Genomic DNA, 17,768 nt, shown 5'->3' on the forward strand with positions numbered 1-17,768 from the left:
TAGACTTTAGCATTTACAGCTGTGAAATACTTTTCATACACATTAACGGATTATTGCTAACATACTACAATGAAAACGGATTAAAATGTTAACATATAGAGATTGTGAGCAATGAAGATCAATTAATTTAGACTAGAATTAAATCCCCTGATAAATATTTATTTTTTTACTTTCAGAACCATATTCGAAGTGATCCTGATAGCTTCTTATAAATTTTCTAGTAGTATTGTTGATGGAGTATGTTGATAGAAAAAAAAGTAGACAACCAAAACCAAACAGCTTCAGGGTAGTTCAAAGCTTTTCGGTCTGATCTCTGCTGTCTGGAAATCACCTACCCGTAGGATTATCATGCACAAATAATCTATTTTCTGTGTAGAAGTAAATTAAATTATTATAGGCGTTAGGTGATAATATTGCCTGTGAGAACCAGGAAGACCAAACATCGTGTTTCAGTAGGTCCCTCCAATTCCTGAAAATGAAGCACACAGAAAATGTGACTGATTAGAAGTGTAATATTTGAAACTGTTTCTATCTTTTAACGTGTGCTTTCTAATACGTTTGAATAGACCATCTTAATTTTTATATTTTTTAACTGACTTTCAGGTTTTAGACTCCTCTTACTATTTGTGTGCTTCCGTGTGGCTGGAAATGTGCAGTGAATGAAAAGAAAAAAATCCATCATATGGAAACATTTTGTTGTCCACATGTTTTTATCAAAGTGAGAGCCTTTAAACTCACTGTGCAGACTTTTGGCACTTGAATTGACGTTTTAATTTATACTCAATAGATTGTGACCTGCTTTGTAAGTGACACCACAAGGAAAACAGGCATTTCCATGACTAATAGACTTTACAAAATTTGGAAAATATTCTGAAGAACATCAGAAACAAGAGGTGCTGTATTAGTATCTTTTTGAAGAACCTACTGATTCTAATTCTGTTGCCATCAGAAATGAATTACCAATGTTTATAGAATTTCTAAATCTACGACCTTTAGCAAGTTAGAAAAAAAGTTTTTAGTGTCTTGACTGCACCCATAGGTCCTGCAACTGGTTTCCTGCGCTCCCAGGGTCTGGCTGCTTGTTCTCAGTGCAAGCTCCAATACGTTAAAGCCATGTAAGTTGGGAACAGTTGGTTGAGAGAACAGCCAAGTTATGGGACAGCTGGGAAAATCTTTGCCCTGATATTTCACTCATCCCTTGGCTGAGGAGCCTTGTGTAGGCGCAGGCTCTTGGTCCTTGCCCAAAGTTATGTTTGTGCACCAGGACTCTGACTGACTTGGCTTCCCACCTTTAGAATTGTCCTGATATGTAGCTATGGGTTTTTCTGTCAGGACTGTTGGTTGGCCCTGATTCCTTCACCAGATAGGCCTTATTTTCTTTTTTGGGTCCTGTGGTCCCCGATCACTGAAGATATTTGCCCTTGTTTCCCATAACCTCCTGGGTCCCTGGCTCTCGTTGAGTAGCCTTCTCTTACAGCTCTCCCACAAATACATCCAACTATAACACTAAGAACTTGCAGAGAAACACTGAGTATAAAAGTATGGTACGTGATGAGCTCATTGTAGACATCAAACTTATCATAAATAACTAGAGGCGATGAACATATTTACTTTATTTCTGCATTCTAGTGTTAACAGTACGAGTAAAATAAATTGCAAGACATGTCCAAGGATGAATGCTTAGTACTGAATCTTGAGATTGTGCCAGTCTGTTAAAAGAAATTACAACAATTATTTTTCTTATCATATAATTGAAGAAAAGAGGGAGTCCATGTAACTAATTTTGGTTAGAAGGGTCTTCAACATCCTTATTATAGAAGGGACAGAAAAAAGCATGTCTCACTAGAGTGGGAGAAGTGTCACTGAGGAGAAAACAGGCATTTCATTACTGACATCATTTTCAGAGTAGAAAGAAAAGCTTAGTTCATAGTAAGCATCCCTCACTTGCTTTGACAGCATACATAATGGTAGCTTTAAAGACAGACACGTAGAACCCAGCGACAGCCATCAGTCTGTGCTTTTACAGTGAATTAGAGCTATACCCTCAGTAGTTTTGCAAGTTTTTCTGTACATGCTGAAAATATTAGCTTCCCTTCTCAGATAGTAATGGTTGCTGAAATGTATCTGTTCACATCCTGGACTTTAGAAAATCAGGTGTAGGTAATGCTAAGCTATGTGCACAAGGCTGGCTGAACAATGTAATTCTACAAAATTGATACTTTTTATAAAGCTGCCTGGTAAGTGGCCAGTAAAGGTCTTAAACTTCTTGCAAATAAAGCTGGAGAAAGTAACATCTACACATGGATAATATAATGAATAAAAATGAATGTACCACAAATGGTACCGTGTTTTTTTTTTTTTCCTCATGGATTGTTTGTGAATACATCTATCCTATACTGAAAAACAGAAATTTCTTGTGTCCCTGGAATTACAGAAGAGTAAGGCAGGCTCACCTCTTGGAGTGAAAAGCACCTTGCTGCAGTTACAGCTCTGTGCAGTAACAGAGGCAGAGTGAGAGAAGAGGAGTGATTGGCTTGTGACAGCTGCTTCAAGTTGTTAGTGCACATTTGTGTTTGCAACATATAATGGTTCTGACAAATCCTGAAGACTTTTACACGTGTTAAATATGAGACATGCAAGCTAGTTAGAGTGGTTGCTGGGTGTCCTTGAGCAGCGTGCTTTGTACCCAGAACCAGGTGCTCACCTGGCAGATGGAGACACTTCCAAGTGCTGCACGTTTCTGCAGAAAATATATTTTATAGAAATTCTCAGTTCTGTTTGCCGTGTATTTCTTTACCACTGCAACCTTCTGAAAGTTACTTCCCTGTTTTTTATCTGATTTATTTTTACATTGTTTTGGGTTGTCAGTTCCATAACCATATGCATGAAAGGGTGGGACAGCCACAGTAGATGAAATAGCTTTGTCAAGTGTTTCTCTTAAACATGGAGAAGTGTTGCATTTTGTCACTTTTAGGTTATGCTCCTGCCTGTCATCAGGACTAATACAACCAAATGCTGTGCCCTGCAGGGTCACTGCTGCTGTAATTGTTCCTTCTCCATTGCATCTCCTGTGAACTCCAAGGGCATGTAGCTCTTGCTCTGATTTTGCAGGATATTTGGTGTCTATTTGCTATCCTACACCTTTATTTTTCAGTTTCCATTCTTTTTAATGTGAACTGTTCCAATACTCCCTGCCGATTCAGTTTTCTTCCTCTATTTATTCATGCTGGCTGCTGCCTCATTTCAGGTGAACATCTAAACTGTATTTTTTCTTTGAAAATCAACATGAAGGTCGTTCTTTGATTCAGACTGGTAGAGTTACTGTATGTGTAATACTTTTTTATTCCATCTAAACTAATGAAAACTGTCACCCCCTGGGGAGGGAGAGAAATCTTAGCAGAACTGATCAAGGGAAGGCACCTCCCTACCATTGCTCCCAAGCGAAATATTTTCCAAATTATTGGGATTCCAAATTCTGCAATTCTGAAATTATTATTATTTTTTTTTCATGTTTCTATTCTGTAGGGGATGAGATCTCTTTTACTTCTGTACTACTGTCGGAAGTCCTTTGAATCTTGCTAAAATGTAGCCTGTGGAACTTACCACTATTGTAGAGCTCACTTGTCAGGCAGCTTATTGCTATTTGCCTAATGAAATATGCATTGTTTCTTTGTATAACTGCTATTGGAATCATGAGATTCATATAGACTGTGCATTTTGTTACGTAGCATTGTTTATGCATCTTCTCAGAGCTGATGTGTATATAATTACATGTGTGATAGAGCAAAGGATGCAGCTGAACTCTACTCGATTCCTCCTTTGCTACAAACAAAGTTAAATTTTCAACAATTCATTTTTGGGAACCCTATGTGGAATGCAATCAGGTGCTATCAAATGCACTTCTTAAGCAAAGGATCAATATTTCACAGTTAGATTAAGAATACTATGACATGGTAGTTTTCTGATCATATCACACTGATAGAAAATCCATAGTAGGTTGCAAGAAAAGGCTGACTGGACTCCAGTTAACATCTGCACTCAACCTGTATCTGTACAACCTGTACAGACATACAGACAACATGATAATTCCTGTATTTCACTGTGAGTCTTTTACGTGGGGAAAGTCAGAAACTGGTATTTCTAATTTTTAAACTGTGATCATAGTTTCCATGTTTGAGTGTTCAAGGTATTGTGCACAGGCTAAAGAGCTGGAGTATTAATTTCCACCTGTTGCCTCTCTCCTTGAAAAGCAAAGTGCGCTGTAATTGCTTGCCAGAGACATCAAACAGAAGACAGAAATTATATTTTCTGTCTTAAAAATGGCCTTCGTCATCAGGCAAAAACTATACATATGTCTTTCAGGTATTTTATATGACAACATTAGAAATAACTTTATCATGACCATGCAAGTTTTATTTCAGCTTTGCAGTGCGTTTAACAAGTGAGGTCAGTGCCACAATTGCCACTTAAGTGTGTGTACTCCTGTACTACTTAGTGTTTTGGCAATTGAAACTTCCTTATTTGAGAGAGTTCTGCCACTAGAATGTTAAACTATCAACTTGCTGCTGCAAGCAAGCAGGATCTGGAGAGAAGATAAAAAAAAAAAATGATATCAGTAATTTGTAAATGCCACCGGGTAGCTTTAAGTCATTACTGTGAAATGTGATGAAGACATAAAAATATCAGTTCTGGTGAAATGAAATGTTGATTCTTAGGAGGTATTCAGAGTTTTATATGAAATCGATGCGTCCCAGTCTAGCAGCTATCAGTGATACATAGTACACAAGCACATTCTGCTTTTGGTTGGATATCTGATTTAAGCTATCAATACTAATTAATACTTGTCTGAATTGCATTTTTGTGAAAGAGCACAGTTTTAGTCCTGATAAAGAAAATGAGGCATTTTTGGGTTCACATTTATGTTTTACATTTGGTGTAAATGTGATCAGCAGTGTTCAACACACCGTGTTTTCACACCCTGAACACTTCACCTCAGAGCTGAAACTCGAAGTGCTCCCTGCAAATAAAGTTCAAAACACAGAGCACTGTGTAGAATAGCACGTGAGAGGAAAAACACTGAATGAGTTTCTTTGTTGAAATGCATATAGTGTATCCATTTACATGAATTCCAGTGTAGCTGTAAACCATGAGACTTTAAATATACTTTTACCCTGAAACATGCTTCAGTTGTTTTAGTAATGTAAAAAAAACAATAAAACAAAAACAAAACAAAAAAAAGCAAAAACAAAAGAATTGTTGAATAGAAAATGTAAAACGAATAATACAAACAAAAATATTTAAGTACATCTTATTTCATTTAATTTATTATATGTCACTTTTATCCTCACTGACAAATGTGGAAAAGAATCAAGAAGTCATTTATATGTTTTCTGTTATGACATGACCAGGACAGAGAGGCAAGGTTTTCATATTCAAATTATATTTTCTACATATAGATGTAAATGACCACTGGAAGTTATGAGTGGAAGAACCAAGCCCTGAATTTTGGTTAGATCCTCCATTCAAGCCACAACCAGTTGCTAATTTAACCACTTAGTAATTTTGTTGTGCTCTGTTTCTAATTTTAGCTCTATTCAGACTGCAGACCATGCTTCCGTTTGGTTATAGACTGCCTTGCTTATCTTCCTTTTAAAGCTGTACTTTGACAAGTGTTTCTTTCAATAGCAGTGCTGACTCAAACAGACCCAGCTCTTCATAACTTTCATCTCCTCTCATTTGTTCCTGCCTGTAGACCACATTTTTATTTGGTTAATGGTCCAGGCCCAGATGGACAACTAATGCTGGCTAAAAATAACCCAAGCAAATAAAAGAAAAAAAACAACTGTTGAGTTTTAGTGCCACTTGCTTCAAATCACAATGTCTCAAAGAGTTGAGTTGACAGATTTGAGAGATTAATCTGGGGCAGTGTAATGCATACACAGGGGTGACAGAATGCTGCCTCAAACAATATTCATTAAGTAAGTCTGAAAGACTTGAAGTGGCTTCTCTGAAGCGTTTAATTCTTTTATTTTGTTGCAGCTTCCTTATTTCTCAGTTTCAACAGAGTTAATGGTATTCCAACTACTTTGCCTACAACTGTTCTTGCCAGTCAGTAGGGCATCTGGCCCATTTGTCTGATATTGCTGACTAAGGTTAAGTCATCCAAGTAATACAGATAAATAAGAATATGAATAATCTTGTTGGTAAATATAAGCAAGGAGACATGTTCTGTAAACATACACTGAATTCTTATTAAATGTTGACTATCCTTCTACAAACCCAGGAAATAAAAGCAAAATCATGTATGTTCTTTACTGATGAACAAAATATCAGCGGCCTTTTCATTTTTCCAGGTGTTGAGCTGAATTCCTTGCGCCAAATGAAGATACAGAGAGCTATGACTATGCTTACAGATGTCCGACAGCTCATATCAAGTGGAGGAAGTGTGAATCAGAAGAATGATGAAGGAGTTACCCTGGTGAGTAGGAGTATGTTACATTCTGAGTTCCAGCCTAGTGAATACATGTGTTCAACTGTAACAGTGTAAATGCAAGTGCAGTTGCAAGGCTGTTCTATAAGAGGAGAAATGAAGGAATACGGATATTAGTTCTCATCTGGCCTTTTGAAAATAGTTATCTCAATGCCCTGCTCTGTACAGATTTTGAAACTGATGAGTGCAGTGTCAGTGTGTCAGTGGTGACTTTTTTGGTGTTAGCCACTGAACGTACAACACAACAACGAGAAAAATAGCGTGCTCCTTATTTTAGAACTAGAGAGAATACTTAAAATCCCTGACACTGTGTAAGACTGACTGTAAAGCTTCACTGAGTGATGAATGTTTAATGCCTGTATCTTCTGTCTGAACAAGTCTAAAACACTATTTCATGAAGTTATATCTTCTTGAATCAGTATTATGAAGCCTCCACCTTATCAATGGATGAATGTTCTTCCAAGTTTGCGCATGTTGTTTTTAACTGTAGGTTCCCATTGTACATTTTCTGCTGATAGATCTCCTATCCATTTTTTTTTTTTTTTTTCTCAAGGTATTTAATTTATAAAAGCATTATTTTTAACTTCCACTTTCCTGATACATTGAAGCTAAGCTGTTAACTTCCAGTAAAATGCAACTTGTATTTTGCTCTTTTTACTACTTTGGTCAGAATTGGCTTCATTTAACCAAGTCACCAATTTGTCTGATACATTGCATAAAACCTTTTCAGAAGTTAGCAGGAATAATTGAAGTGCATGTATGAAATGTGTTTAACAGTACTGTGTGAACCAGGAGAAAAGCACTTTGGATAGTTTCTTTGTTGTTATTTATTTATTTATATGTGTGGGATGTGGATGTGGACCAATGGGGCATTTTTGTGTGATCGGTTTTTATACTGACCTTTGCTTTCTGGAGTTCCTTCATAGTCTTGCCACAAGGAGCTACAAAGTGAATAATTTTGCTTTTGTTTGAGGTTTCTGTTACGTGAAAAGTTTTGTCATACAAATTGGTGAGAAATACAGAATTTGTTAGACTGTTCTATTTCTGTTCATGGTTGTGGAGTCAGCCAGTCTGTAATAACTCTTTGTATATCAGAGGGCTCTGGGAACAGATTTGTTACTCTAAATCTGTCAGTACAGAGAAAAAAACGTAGATGTCAGTTGTAAGTAGAAAATTTCTGTTCATAGACTCTAAGATGATATGGTTTAAATATAGTTATGTTTGAAACTATGCCAGAAACTAAGAGTTGCTTTAATTGTGGTGATTGACATTCAGCACACTTTTTTTCCCCAGATAATACTGTTTTTTTTTCACATGCTTTAGTATTTACTAAGTGTAGTCAATTGAATATATTTTATATTCACTATTTTTGAAAGTATATTGTATGTCATAGTCAGCAGTATGTTTTTTTTTATATGGAGAATACCAAGAAGATAAACTTGTCAACATGGTGACAAGCCACATCCAACTCACTGACAGTTGGTAAGATCACTGTTGCACAAGACTAAAACCAGCCTGACTCTAGATCTTCAGCACAGATTGCTAAGCAACAGATCAGATACCATAGGGGTGGAATAGGTGCTGAGTATCCTGAGCAGGGAGCAGTGCAATATCTCTGGACAATCCACATCTACCAGCAGATACAAATAGAGACTTTTCTTTTTGGTGGCAAGCTCAGAGAAGAGTGGCACTAAGTCCTGCTTCTTCTTCCTGAAGGATTTATACTCTGTATGTCACAATCAACCTTCTTTTCATGCATTAGATTATGCCGTGTGTAATTAAGGATTAATAAGGAAAAATGACATATAGACGCATGCTCTCTCAGAATGATAACACATACGTATATGTCTGTGTCTGTGCTGCATATAGTGATATGTGGTAAAACTAATTCTTCTGATAATATTTTCTGTAATTTTTTTTATCAATTTCAGTCACAAATGCTTCCTTTGTCCTCTGAACTTTGAAACTGCTTTAAAATAGCACTTATCAAATTGAAGTTTGAATTGAAAATGCAGTTTCTTTTGTTAAAAACAGAAGGGTAAAACTGTATTGAATTATAGGAAATTTTTGAGGTTTCTGTGTATTTGAAATTAGAACATTTATAGTGTTGGTGTTCTGCCTCCATTTCTGGGAAGATCTGTGGTGGGCTGTAATGTATTTATTTAATCCTTCTGCATCAGAAATGTTCATAAAGAAAATTTCATGTATCTTTTTCAGGTGCAGCTAAACCAGAAATAAAAAAAATAGTGGCAAATAATTTCCAGGACAGGATTTGATGTCTCCTGGTCTTATTGAGGCTTTGGAACAACACAGTTCTAGGAAGAGGTTTAGGAAGAGGATTATTGTGAGAGGTTTCTTGCCATCAATCATCCATTCAAATTCTTAGAAAAATCATCTCTTGGGCTAACATTACTTCAAAGGGCAGAAAAACCCATGTAGTTGGGTTACGTTACTTTGGCTTACAAGTTACCCCCTTTAATCTCAGTTCTCCATTTGTACAATCTTGCTTAACCCTGTCTTCACTGACCACCACTGAGATTGATTTTTTGTGACTGTGATGGGGAATTACATCCTGCCACCTTCCAAGATAATTCTAATCCCCTGCAGTAGGGAGAACCAATTTCCACCTAAATGTGCAAGTGATGATTTCCCCCTGATGTAGGATTCCTTATTGCATTTCCTCTTTCACTTAATTAGTACTGGAGTAAGTAATTTGTATTGCCTTAATGTGTATTCATCTATGAATGCAATTTCTCAACTCACCCATTAACAGAGACATTTTTTATCTGCCTCTTTCACTCACCACTGCAGTCCTCAGTGCCTTGTCTCTCATTCTGTCTTTACTATTTCAAACAACAAGTCCCAAGCAAGCACAGCTACTTGTGAATTTATCCCTGCTTTAACAGGATGGTATGCTGTGCGACCTCCTGAGAGGAGCTTTTATCGTTCTGTTGCTGTATTTTCCCCTTTCTCTGTCCCATGGCAGTTCTGAAATGAAGTTTCCTGGTATAGAAAGTTAACTAAAACTGTTAAAGCAATACCACACAAAAAAATGAAGTATCTAGTGAAGCAATGAAAATAAAAGAAATATAATCTCTGTAGTGTTTTTGAGGATGTTCTAGTTTTCTGTGAAAAAATCATAGAAGTGAATGTACTGTGATGATGTGTTGTTGAATTCATTTCAGCATCAGCTCACATCTGGGATATTTGAACTGTCACAGAAGGAAGTTAGGCCTAGGACAAGCTTTGCTAAACTGTGTGAATATTCCTGGGCTCATGAAGTCTGTGACTATGTTTGAAATGGATATTGGAATAATGGATGAAGTATGAAAATGATTTAGTGAGACTAAATTGTTTGAACAGATGTCAGTAAGACAATGTTCTTTTTTTTATTTTATTTTTGGGTTTTGTTTATAAATGCTAAATAAGATTATTCTATGGTCTTCTAGAATGTTGCTCTCACATGCATTTTGTTTTTGTTTTTTTTTAAATCATGATTTATCCAGTTATGTCTGTGAGGCAACCATCATATACAAGATATACAGTAGTACCTTATGTTTTTTTTCTGAAAACTTTAAGATAGATATTTTCTTATTGCAGCTGCATGTGGCCTGTGCAAATGGCTACAAGAATGTTGCATCTCTGATACTGGATCATGGGGCTGATCTCAATGTGGTGGATAATCAGTACTGGACACCTCTACATTTAGCTGCAAAGTACGGACAGGTAAAGCATGTCTTTTTCACCTCCTTCTCCTTATGGTAGTCTTGTGTAGCAATAAGAAATACACTCAAGTCAGGGACGCTATTCTTTTCCTAATGTGAAAAAAGAATGCTTTTCTGTACTATAAGTGGCATATGGAAAATGACCGAGATCAACGTCCTCTTAGTTATTCACATGACATAAATGCTTCTTACTGTATGTGTTCTCATTTTAATAGAATAATCATCTTCCAAACTCTTTTTGGTCTTCAAAAAGTAAATAGTATTTTTTAGGAAGAATTTAACTTCTTGCTGACAAAGGTATAGTGGAACAGTTGTGAATACGTGCGTATTTGAAACTAGTTAATTCTGCTAGGATATAGGCTTTTCCTATTGAGACACCCTCTATCTACTCTATTAAATAGTATGAAAGCTCAGCATGCCTTCAGAGTAGATTAAGCCATAGTTGTGTGTGTGTATAAAGATATATAAATACATATATGTATACACACCTGTATATATCTGTGAGTTAATACATACACTCTGAAATTAATTGCTGGGTGCCTAAATTTACAGAGAACACTTGTCTGCAAAAATATACTGAATGCACATATTGTTAGCCAAGGAAACATTGGTGACTTTCTGTGTAGAGTGTAGTTTTATTTTTCTCATCCCATCCTATACAGTGCTATTCTGTAGTTCCAATAAATGTTCTAGTACTTTTACTGTTCCTTCTGGATTTGATGTTGTACTGCAAGTAGACACATACTCATACTATCTGTGTTTGACTTCAGAAAGGCAAGAAAACTCTTACTCAGAAGTAATTGGATTGCAGAAATGTGATTTTGGGTGTGAGCTATTATTTCACTGGTGCTTTGAATTGTGTCTCCATTTATGTCCCAGGTGATGGTAGCAGTAATTCATAGTATTCCCAGAGGTTTTGGTGAGGAGACAGGGACCAGTTATGCTTATCATGGGTCCCTGACTCCTCATACAAATAAAGTAACATTGTACTTGTCATTAAAATTAAGAAAATACTCAGCAAGAATCTTCCCTATTTAGAAAATAAATATGACTTGAATATGGATTTCCACTGTAACTAGTAAATCGTTGAAATAGCTTTATGATGAAGGTTTTATGCTATGTCAGGGAAAATAATTCATACTGTAGCTAACCTATCTAAGTGTTTTTAAAATTTCCTTTCTTATGGTAATTTTGAAAAACATTTAGTCTTAGTGGGAATTCATGATCATGTTGTATTTACGTTTCCATTTTGAGTTGTTGAGAATTGTTACTTTTTTGGGAAAAAATATGTCAGAATGGGAATAACCTTAGAACAGGCATAACTTGAGATAGCCTGTTTTAATTTAAAAATATATTTCCAAGAAATCAGTTATTTTTTAGCCAAACATATTCATGTTTTCTGAGAAAGACATAAATATAAATTATTGTCTCTGGCCCTTACAGTTTCACCCTCTTGTAACTTGTATTTGTACTAGACTTCGTTTAAAAGCTTCACTTGAAAATCTTAGTACGATAATAAACTGTATGCTCTATCAGAAGACTGTAAAAGATCTATCTGGTTTTACTTCGATGCAGTACCGTTTGTACTTCCAGCAGAAAGGCAGCCATTTTAAGTTTCCTTACAATTTCATGTTTAAATGAATGATTGAGATCCATTTAGATTTAAATAATGAAGCAAATTTCTTTTAAAATGGGAAAATACAGTCACAAGTATTCCCTGAGTCTTTTATTGTGTTTTCTGTGAAGAGTTTTGTGTATTTTTAATTCATGTTTTTTAAAAGTCATAATCCATTCTTTCACCTCAGTTTTACTAAGATGCATACTATCTTAAATATTGTTTTCAATCTTTGGACTGATTTTTTTTTTCCTTCCAGCCTCCATCCAATAAATTACTATTATGAGTTATTATTATTATTATTTTATGAGTTGTGTGGTCTGATACTTCTTTCCATTCATGAAGTAATAGCAAAATTCTTAGTTACTCAGATATGTCTTTTCATCTGGCAAACCTACCTATGTTAATTAAATGCCATCAAATGAGCAGTACAAATTACATGTTGTGCTTGCCTGCCCCACTCATTGAGTTTCAAGGAAAGTGAATCTTTTTCTGTCTCCTGAGTCATGCCTCCCCTAGTCAGTAGGGATCAATACTACAGTGGAGTCTTCCCGGACTCAGAGGAATAATACAAATCAAGTCATTGATTTGGATTATCAAATAATAGACAACTAATAGTCTACTTGGGGGGTAAAACTGGCTAATTTGCTAGTAATGATTAATAAGTGTTACAAATATTTTGGCACAGGAGTTATTTCTATGCTAAAATTTCTACGACAATATTAGGCAACAGCTGCTACGAAGAGTGAAAGAGTAAAAGAAGCTAAAGAGAAAAGGTAGAAAGTGGGGAAAGAGAGACAGACAGACAGCAAACACAGCAAAGCAATTCAGTGCTCCTATATCTAGTGCTGTCTTGGTGTCAGGGGTTTCTGATCTTTGGTAGCGGTGCATCATCCAAAGTATGATGGTCAGGTGAGGATGAACGAACATGTTCTCTTACGGTCCAGTGTGGTCTGGACTGCTCTTTGGAATGACAGCTTCTGGCTTTGGGATTGTCAGTAAGAATTTTTTAATTCTTGACTTCCAGGCCCTGCAAATTTAAAGCAATAGAGATAAGAGGAAGCAGGGAGATGCCAGCTTGTATCTTGCCTTTACAGGATGCAATAGTATCTTCTCCTGAATTCCTGTATCAAGCTGAAAATAGTTCTGTCACTGTCCAACAGAATGCTTTTGAATGTGAAGTGGTCCTCAAAGTGTTGCTGATTGTCTCGTGTTGATCTGGGATAATGCACTCCTTACCAGTTTCAGACAATGCTCTTGAACTGATTTATATTACAGACAGCACATACATAAATTTTGTACATCACCGTATGAAAAATGTGAGTAATGTTATTTAATGTTGCTTTTGAGTGGTATCTAGACTCATCTAAAGGACTTAAGCTCTGTATGTACAAAGTTTTGTGTTCTCAAATATACAGAATGTCAAAGAAGAATGACCTCCACCCCCTGACATGGCTATTTGTAAGACCATACCAAGAACAGAGTTGGAACTAGGTTACTTTACATGGAAATAAATAAATTGAATCCACTGAAATTTAAGATTTCTAGTGAGAAAAATTAATTTGCAGCTGTAAAGGAGGAAATTTATGAAGAATAAAGGCACTGGAATTTCACAGAACAAAGCTCAAGTTGTAAATTAATCCACAATATATGTGGATTAGAAAGCTTATTTCTCTAGCTTCTACAATAGACTATATGAGATTTGGTGGAGCAATGATATGTTATCCTGAGCTGAGCATTTGAAAGACGTTACACGCACACTGTATAATCAAACCCTGGCTTGTACAAGCACCTTAATAATGGCAAAAGTAGTTTTATGTAATTTAGCTAATTACAACTTAAACACAAATTCAAAGCATTGCCTTGCCAGTATGGAGAATAACCTCTAAAGCGCAATTCAGATGGTTCTGAAGAAGTGCATTTAATGTAGGTGGGATAAATCACTACTTGGCGATAAATCACTACTCCCTCTGATTATAGAGGATATGGGCAATTCACAGATGTTAAAGCTCTAACTTGAACTCTTTAAAAATATATGAGAGAAATCCATCCCAGAAAAGATGTTCAGAAGTCCAAAGAGTGAGTCAGGCACCCATGGAATGTTCTGCTTCTCCCTAGGCATCATCCTACAGAGGGAGCAAAGTTAGTGACTTACACTCCTCTCTTATCAAAAGCATCCCCATAATGAATTTCTTGCAAAAAGAGAATAACTAAGAGTGCCAATATACCTTATCTGATGTTTAAGAAGCTCTCTAGCTATACTTATGTATATATTTGTAAACAAAAGCAGCATCAAACTTTCTAGTCACTGATAAATTTACTATGTACTATTTGCAAAAATGGCTATAGTTCAAATATTGAAAAAGTTTATAAGTGAACGATAAATGAATTGTGCTATTAATGTTCAAGTGTGTGTGTGTGCAGGATTTCTTTTTTTATTGCATAGTATAGGATAGCACTACAGAGTTTGAGGAATATTTGCAGTAAATGGGAGCACATAAACAAGAGGGGGAAAGGCTGTTTACAAGGGTGGATAGTGATAGGACAAAGGGGAATGGTTTTAAACTGAGACAGGGGAGGTTTAGGTTAGATGTTAGGAGGAAGTTTTTCACACAGAGGGCGGTGACACACTGGAACAGGTTGCCCAAGGAGGTTGTGGATGCCCCATCCCTGGAGGCATTCAAGGCCAGGCTGGATGTGGCTCTGGGCAGCCTGGTCTGCTGGTTGGCGACCCTGCACATAGCAGGGGGTTGAAACTAGGTGATCATTGTGGTCCTTTTCAACTCAGGCCATTCTATGATTCTGTGAAATGGCTGTTGAGTGCAGGATGAGGTAGCTGAGGCTGCTACTTGCAGTTCAGTCTGTAAGATGATTAGGTTACCAATTAGTACATTGTTAGACTACTAATTGAAATACTGCCAGCTGCAAGCATTAAAAAATAATGGTAATAGTGTTAAAAAATAGGGATATTTTTTAGCAAGGCTTCACTAAGTTTCTAGGACTGTTTTCATTTTCCACCCTGAAAATGTGAGGACAAAACACTTTTTTTTTTTTTTAACGTTTTAATGTAAGTTGAGATTCTTAGATAATACCAAAAATAGATACTATTGAGGTATTAAGGCCAGAGTTGCTCAATACCTTCATAATAACACAGAATATAATAACTCTTCAACACTTATGTAAATCTGCATTAGTGACGCATAAAAACCTCTTCAAAATAAGATTATAAAGGCAGCACAACAAGCCTCAAGAAATTGGAATATGCCAGGATTGCCTAAGTAAATTTAGCAGTGTCTTTTGAACATACACATCGATGTAAATGTTAACTCGTTGTCTCATTCCCATCCAGCATGGAGAGTGCTACTCTTTAGGCTATTGCCTGTACATTCTGCAGTGGACCTGCCATCAGCTACCACACCTGAGGCCGGCACTGACACCAACAGCAGGAAGGCAACTTGCATCTCTCAGGCTGATCCCCTCATTTGGTTTTAGCATGTCCCCTCCGTGTGAGCAGCTAAGAATATGCACTGGGAGGGAGTGCTGTCACCACTGGACACCTCCCAGGCTGCTGTGATCAGGAGTGCGCATGCTTCTCTCCCTGTGCTGGGAGTGGGCTCTGATGCTCGCCTTGGGTATTTTGGCACAATTCCCAGGCACAAGCTGTTTCTTTGTTGTTTATCACAGAAATGTCACCTTTCAAAACAGCTCTTATTGACGCGCAAGTCAGAGCTGACTCCCCAGTAGCTTAAACACTACCTCTCCCCAAATTTCATCCTTGGGGAAAGCTGTTTGCTAATGTCTAAACTGTTGAAATGCTAAATCAAAGAAAGCTAGGGATTAGGCCAGGCAGCAGTCTGGCTCATGTTCATGTTGTTTAGAGCTAGCTTCCTCTGTAGGAGATTAGTCTTGTTTTTAGAGAGCTGCTTGGAGTGGTCCAAAGCAGGGCTGGGGACAGAGCTAACAGTTAAGCAGTATGGATTATAAGGGGTACTTAAGCTTGCTTCATTGCACTCTCTTATTTAGCAAGGCAGATTTAGCCTGTGGCTTTGAGGCTTTAACAGTTTCATGATGTCAAACAAAAAAAGATAATTGTTGAGCTGCTGTCTGTCTCTCCAAAAGGAACTCTCACACTAGCAAAGATTTCCCACTAAGCATAAGTACATAAAATATGTTTGGAGAGCTCAGATACCTAATACATTTATTAGCTTATTTTATATATCCTGTGTTGTCTTCAAAATTTGTGCGTGAAATTGCCATTCTGTAAGCATGTTATCCCTTCTTATTACACATTTGATTGGCTTCTTTGCCTGGATGAAATAATATCATTTTGTCTGTCTGGTTCATCTAAACATGGTATTTTGCATCTGAAGTCTGGGAGTACACATCTTGTTACTAATAGTCTAATTTACTTATTGTTACAAGGGCATATTAGTGATTCAACTGAGCTGTGAAGATTTTTCTAATGTGCATGTTGATCTCAAAATATGAAAGAATAGAGATGATTAGAATGTTCTTCAGTGTAGATAGGATACCTGAACTCATTCTGTGAAATGATATTAAATCTCATTCAAGTTTGTCCACTGCCATAGTAATTCCTTTTAATGCAATTTACGGACTTCTGCAAACATATTCCACAAATGTTCTCAATGAGTGGAACCAAAGGAAGGAGGTGCCTGTTCAGTATTTCAAAAAGAATAATATAGTCACTCAGGGAATACATATTTTCCTGAACAAGCAGTTGGAATCTTTCATTTATGGTCAGAGAACCCTTTTGAGTATATTTTATCCAGACATATCTCACCCTCTTTTCTTTTATCTTTTTGTTCATCTTTGGCATTCATGATGATACTCAGGTAGAGCAGCAGCATTTCCCTTCAGATCCAATTACTCTCATTTTCCCCAAGCAGGGAGACTTCTTTGGGATTTCTGCTTGTGATATCTGTCTTTCACTCTCAATATATTCAGAAGGTTTCAGTAGATCTTTCAAATGCTAATTACGAATGCACAACACTAAGGCAAAAGAAGCTAGATTCGCACAATACCAAATGGTAAGAAAATAAACGTTTGAGCTTCATACACAGACTTGTGGCAGCTTCATTTACAAAATGGAGCTGGTTACAGGATATTGTTAAAGCTGAAATGTGCACAGGTTGCATTATATTTTTATTCAATTACTGCAAGATCACAATAATTGAAATTAAAATTAATTTTCCTGAAATACCACTGATAGGAACTTTTGCTCGTATACGTAGGTATGTATATATAAATACAGGAGACTGATATGTAATAAAGAAGGCTAATAGGAGTGTTCAGGTACAAACTTTGAGAATTACCAGATTTGTGATCCGCTGTAGTACTAATACAGGACTTGTATGAATGAAACTTAATGCTTCTTAAATCATGAGATCTCATAATGTTTTATATATATATACATATACTTGTCTAATTCCCTTAAGGTCTCAAAAATAGAAGAATAGGTTATAGTCTTGAAGTAATGACTGCTGAAAAAAACCAGAAGTGATCTAAATCACTTCGTTAGTTAAAACAGTATTAGGTTGTCTTTACTCGAGCTATTCCAGAGGCCTAAAAGGTGCTTTTAAGCAATGTAGGTTAAGCACGCTGACTACAGAAAGGCAGTTAATGACACTGGGAAAGTCTGGGTTCCATTCCAAGCCCTGTTTATGAACAGACACAGTTTTTACAGTTTGTCCTTCCCATTTTTGGCCTTATTTGCTCGATTTCCTTCGATCTGTTCAATTCTTGTCTTTATTCCATTGATTTATTGTCCCATCTCCGGCTTCATGCCCTATTTCTAGTATTCTTATCCAATCCTTCTTTCCTTGAACAGCCAGTTTCTGTCCCTCCTCTCTCTGGTTCTAATCCAAGATTTCTCTTTTCTCTACTTTGACTTGTGCCAAAATTACTGCCCTTCTGTTGT

General features: G+C 36.6%; 1 protein-coding gene across 6 annotated transcripts in view; it reads left to right on the forward strand.

Moving 5' to 3' along the window:
- Positions 1 to 17,768, forward strand: part of MYO16 (myosin XVI) — a 373,785-nt gene that overhangs the window by 164,154 nt on the left and 191,863 nt on the right. For all 6 annotated transcript variants that reach the window (XM_048957497.1, XM_048957167.1, XM_048957264.1 and 3 more), the window contains exons 6-7: positions 6,354 to 6,478; positions 10,091 to 10,216. In XM_048957497.1, coding sequence (XP_048813454.1) covers positions 6,354 to 6,478; positions 10,091 to 10,216 — 251 coding nt within the window. The remainder of the gene's footprint in view (positions 1 to 6,353; positions 6,479 to 10,090; positions 10,217 to 17,768) is intronic.

The sequence above is a fragment of the Lagopus muta genome, chromosome 1 (assembly GCF_023343835.1).
Source record: "Lagopus muta isolate bLagMut1 chromosome 1, bLagMut1 primary, whole genome shotgun sequence".
Lineage (NCBI taxonomy): Eukaryota > Metazoa > Chordata > Aves > Galliformes > Phasianidae > Lagopus > Lagopus muta.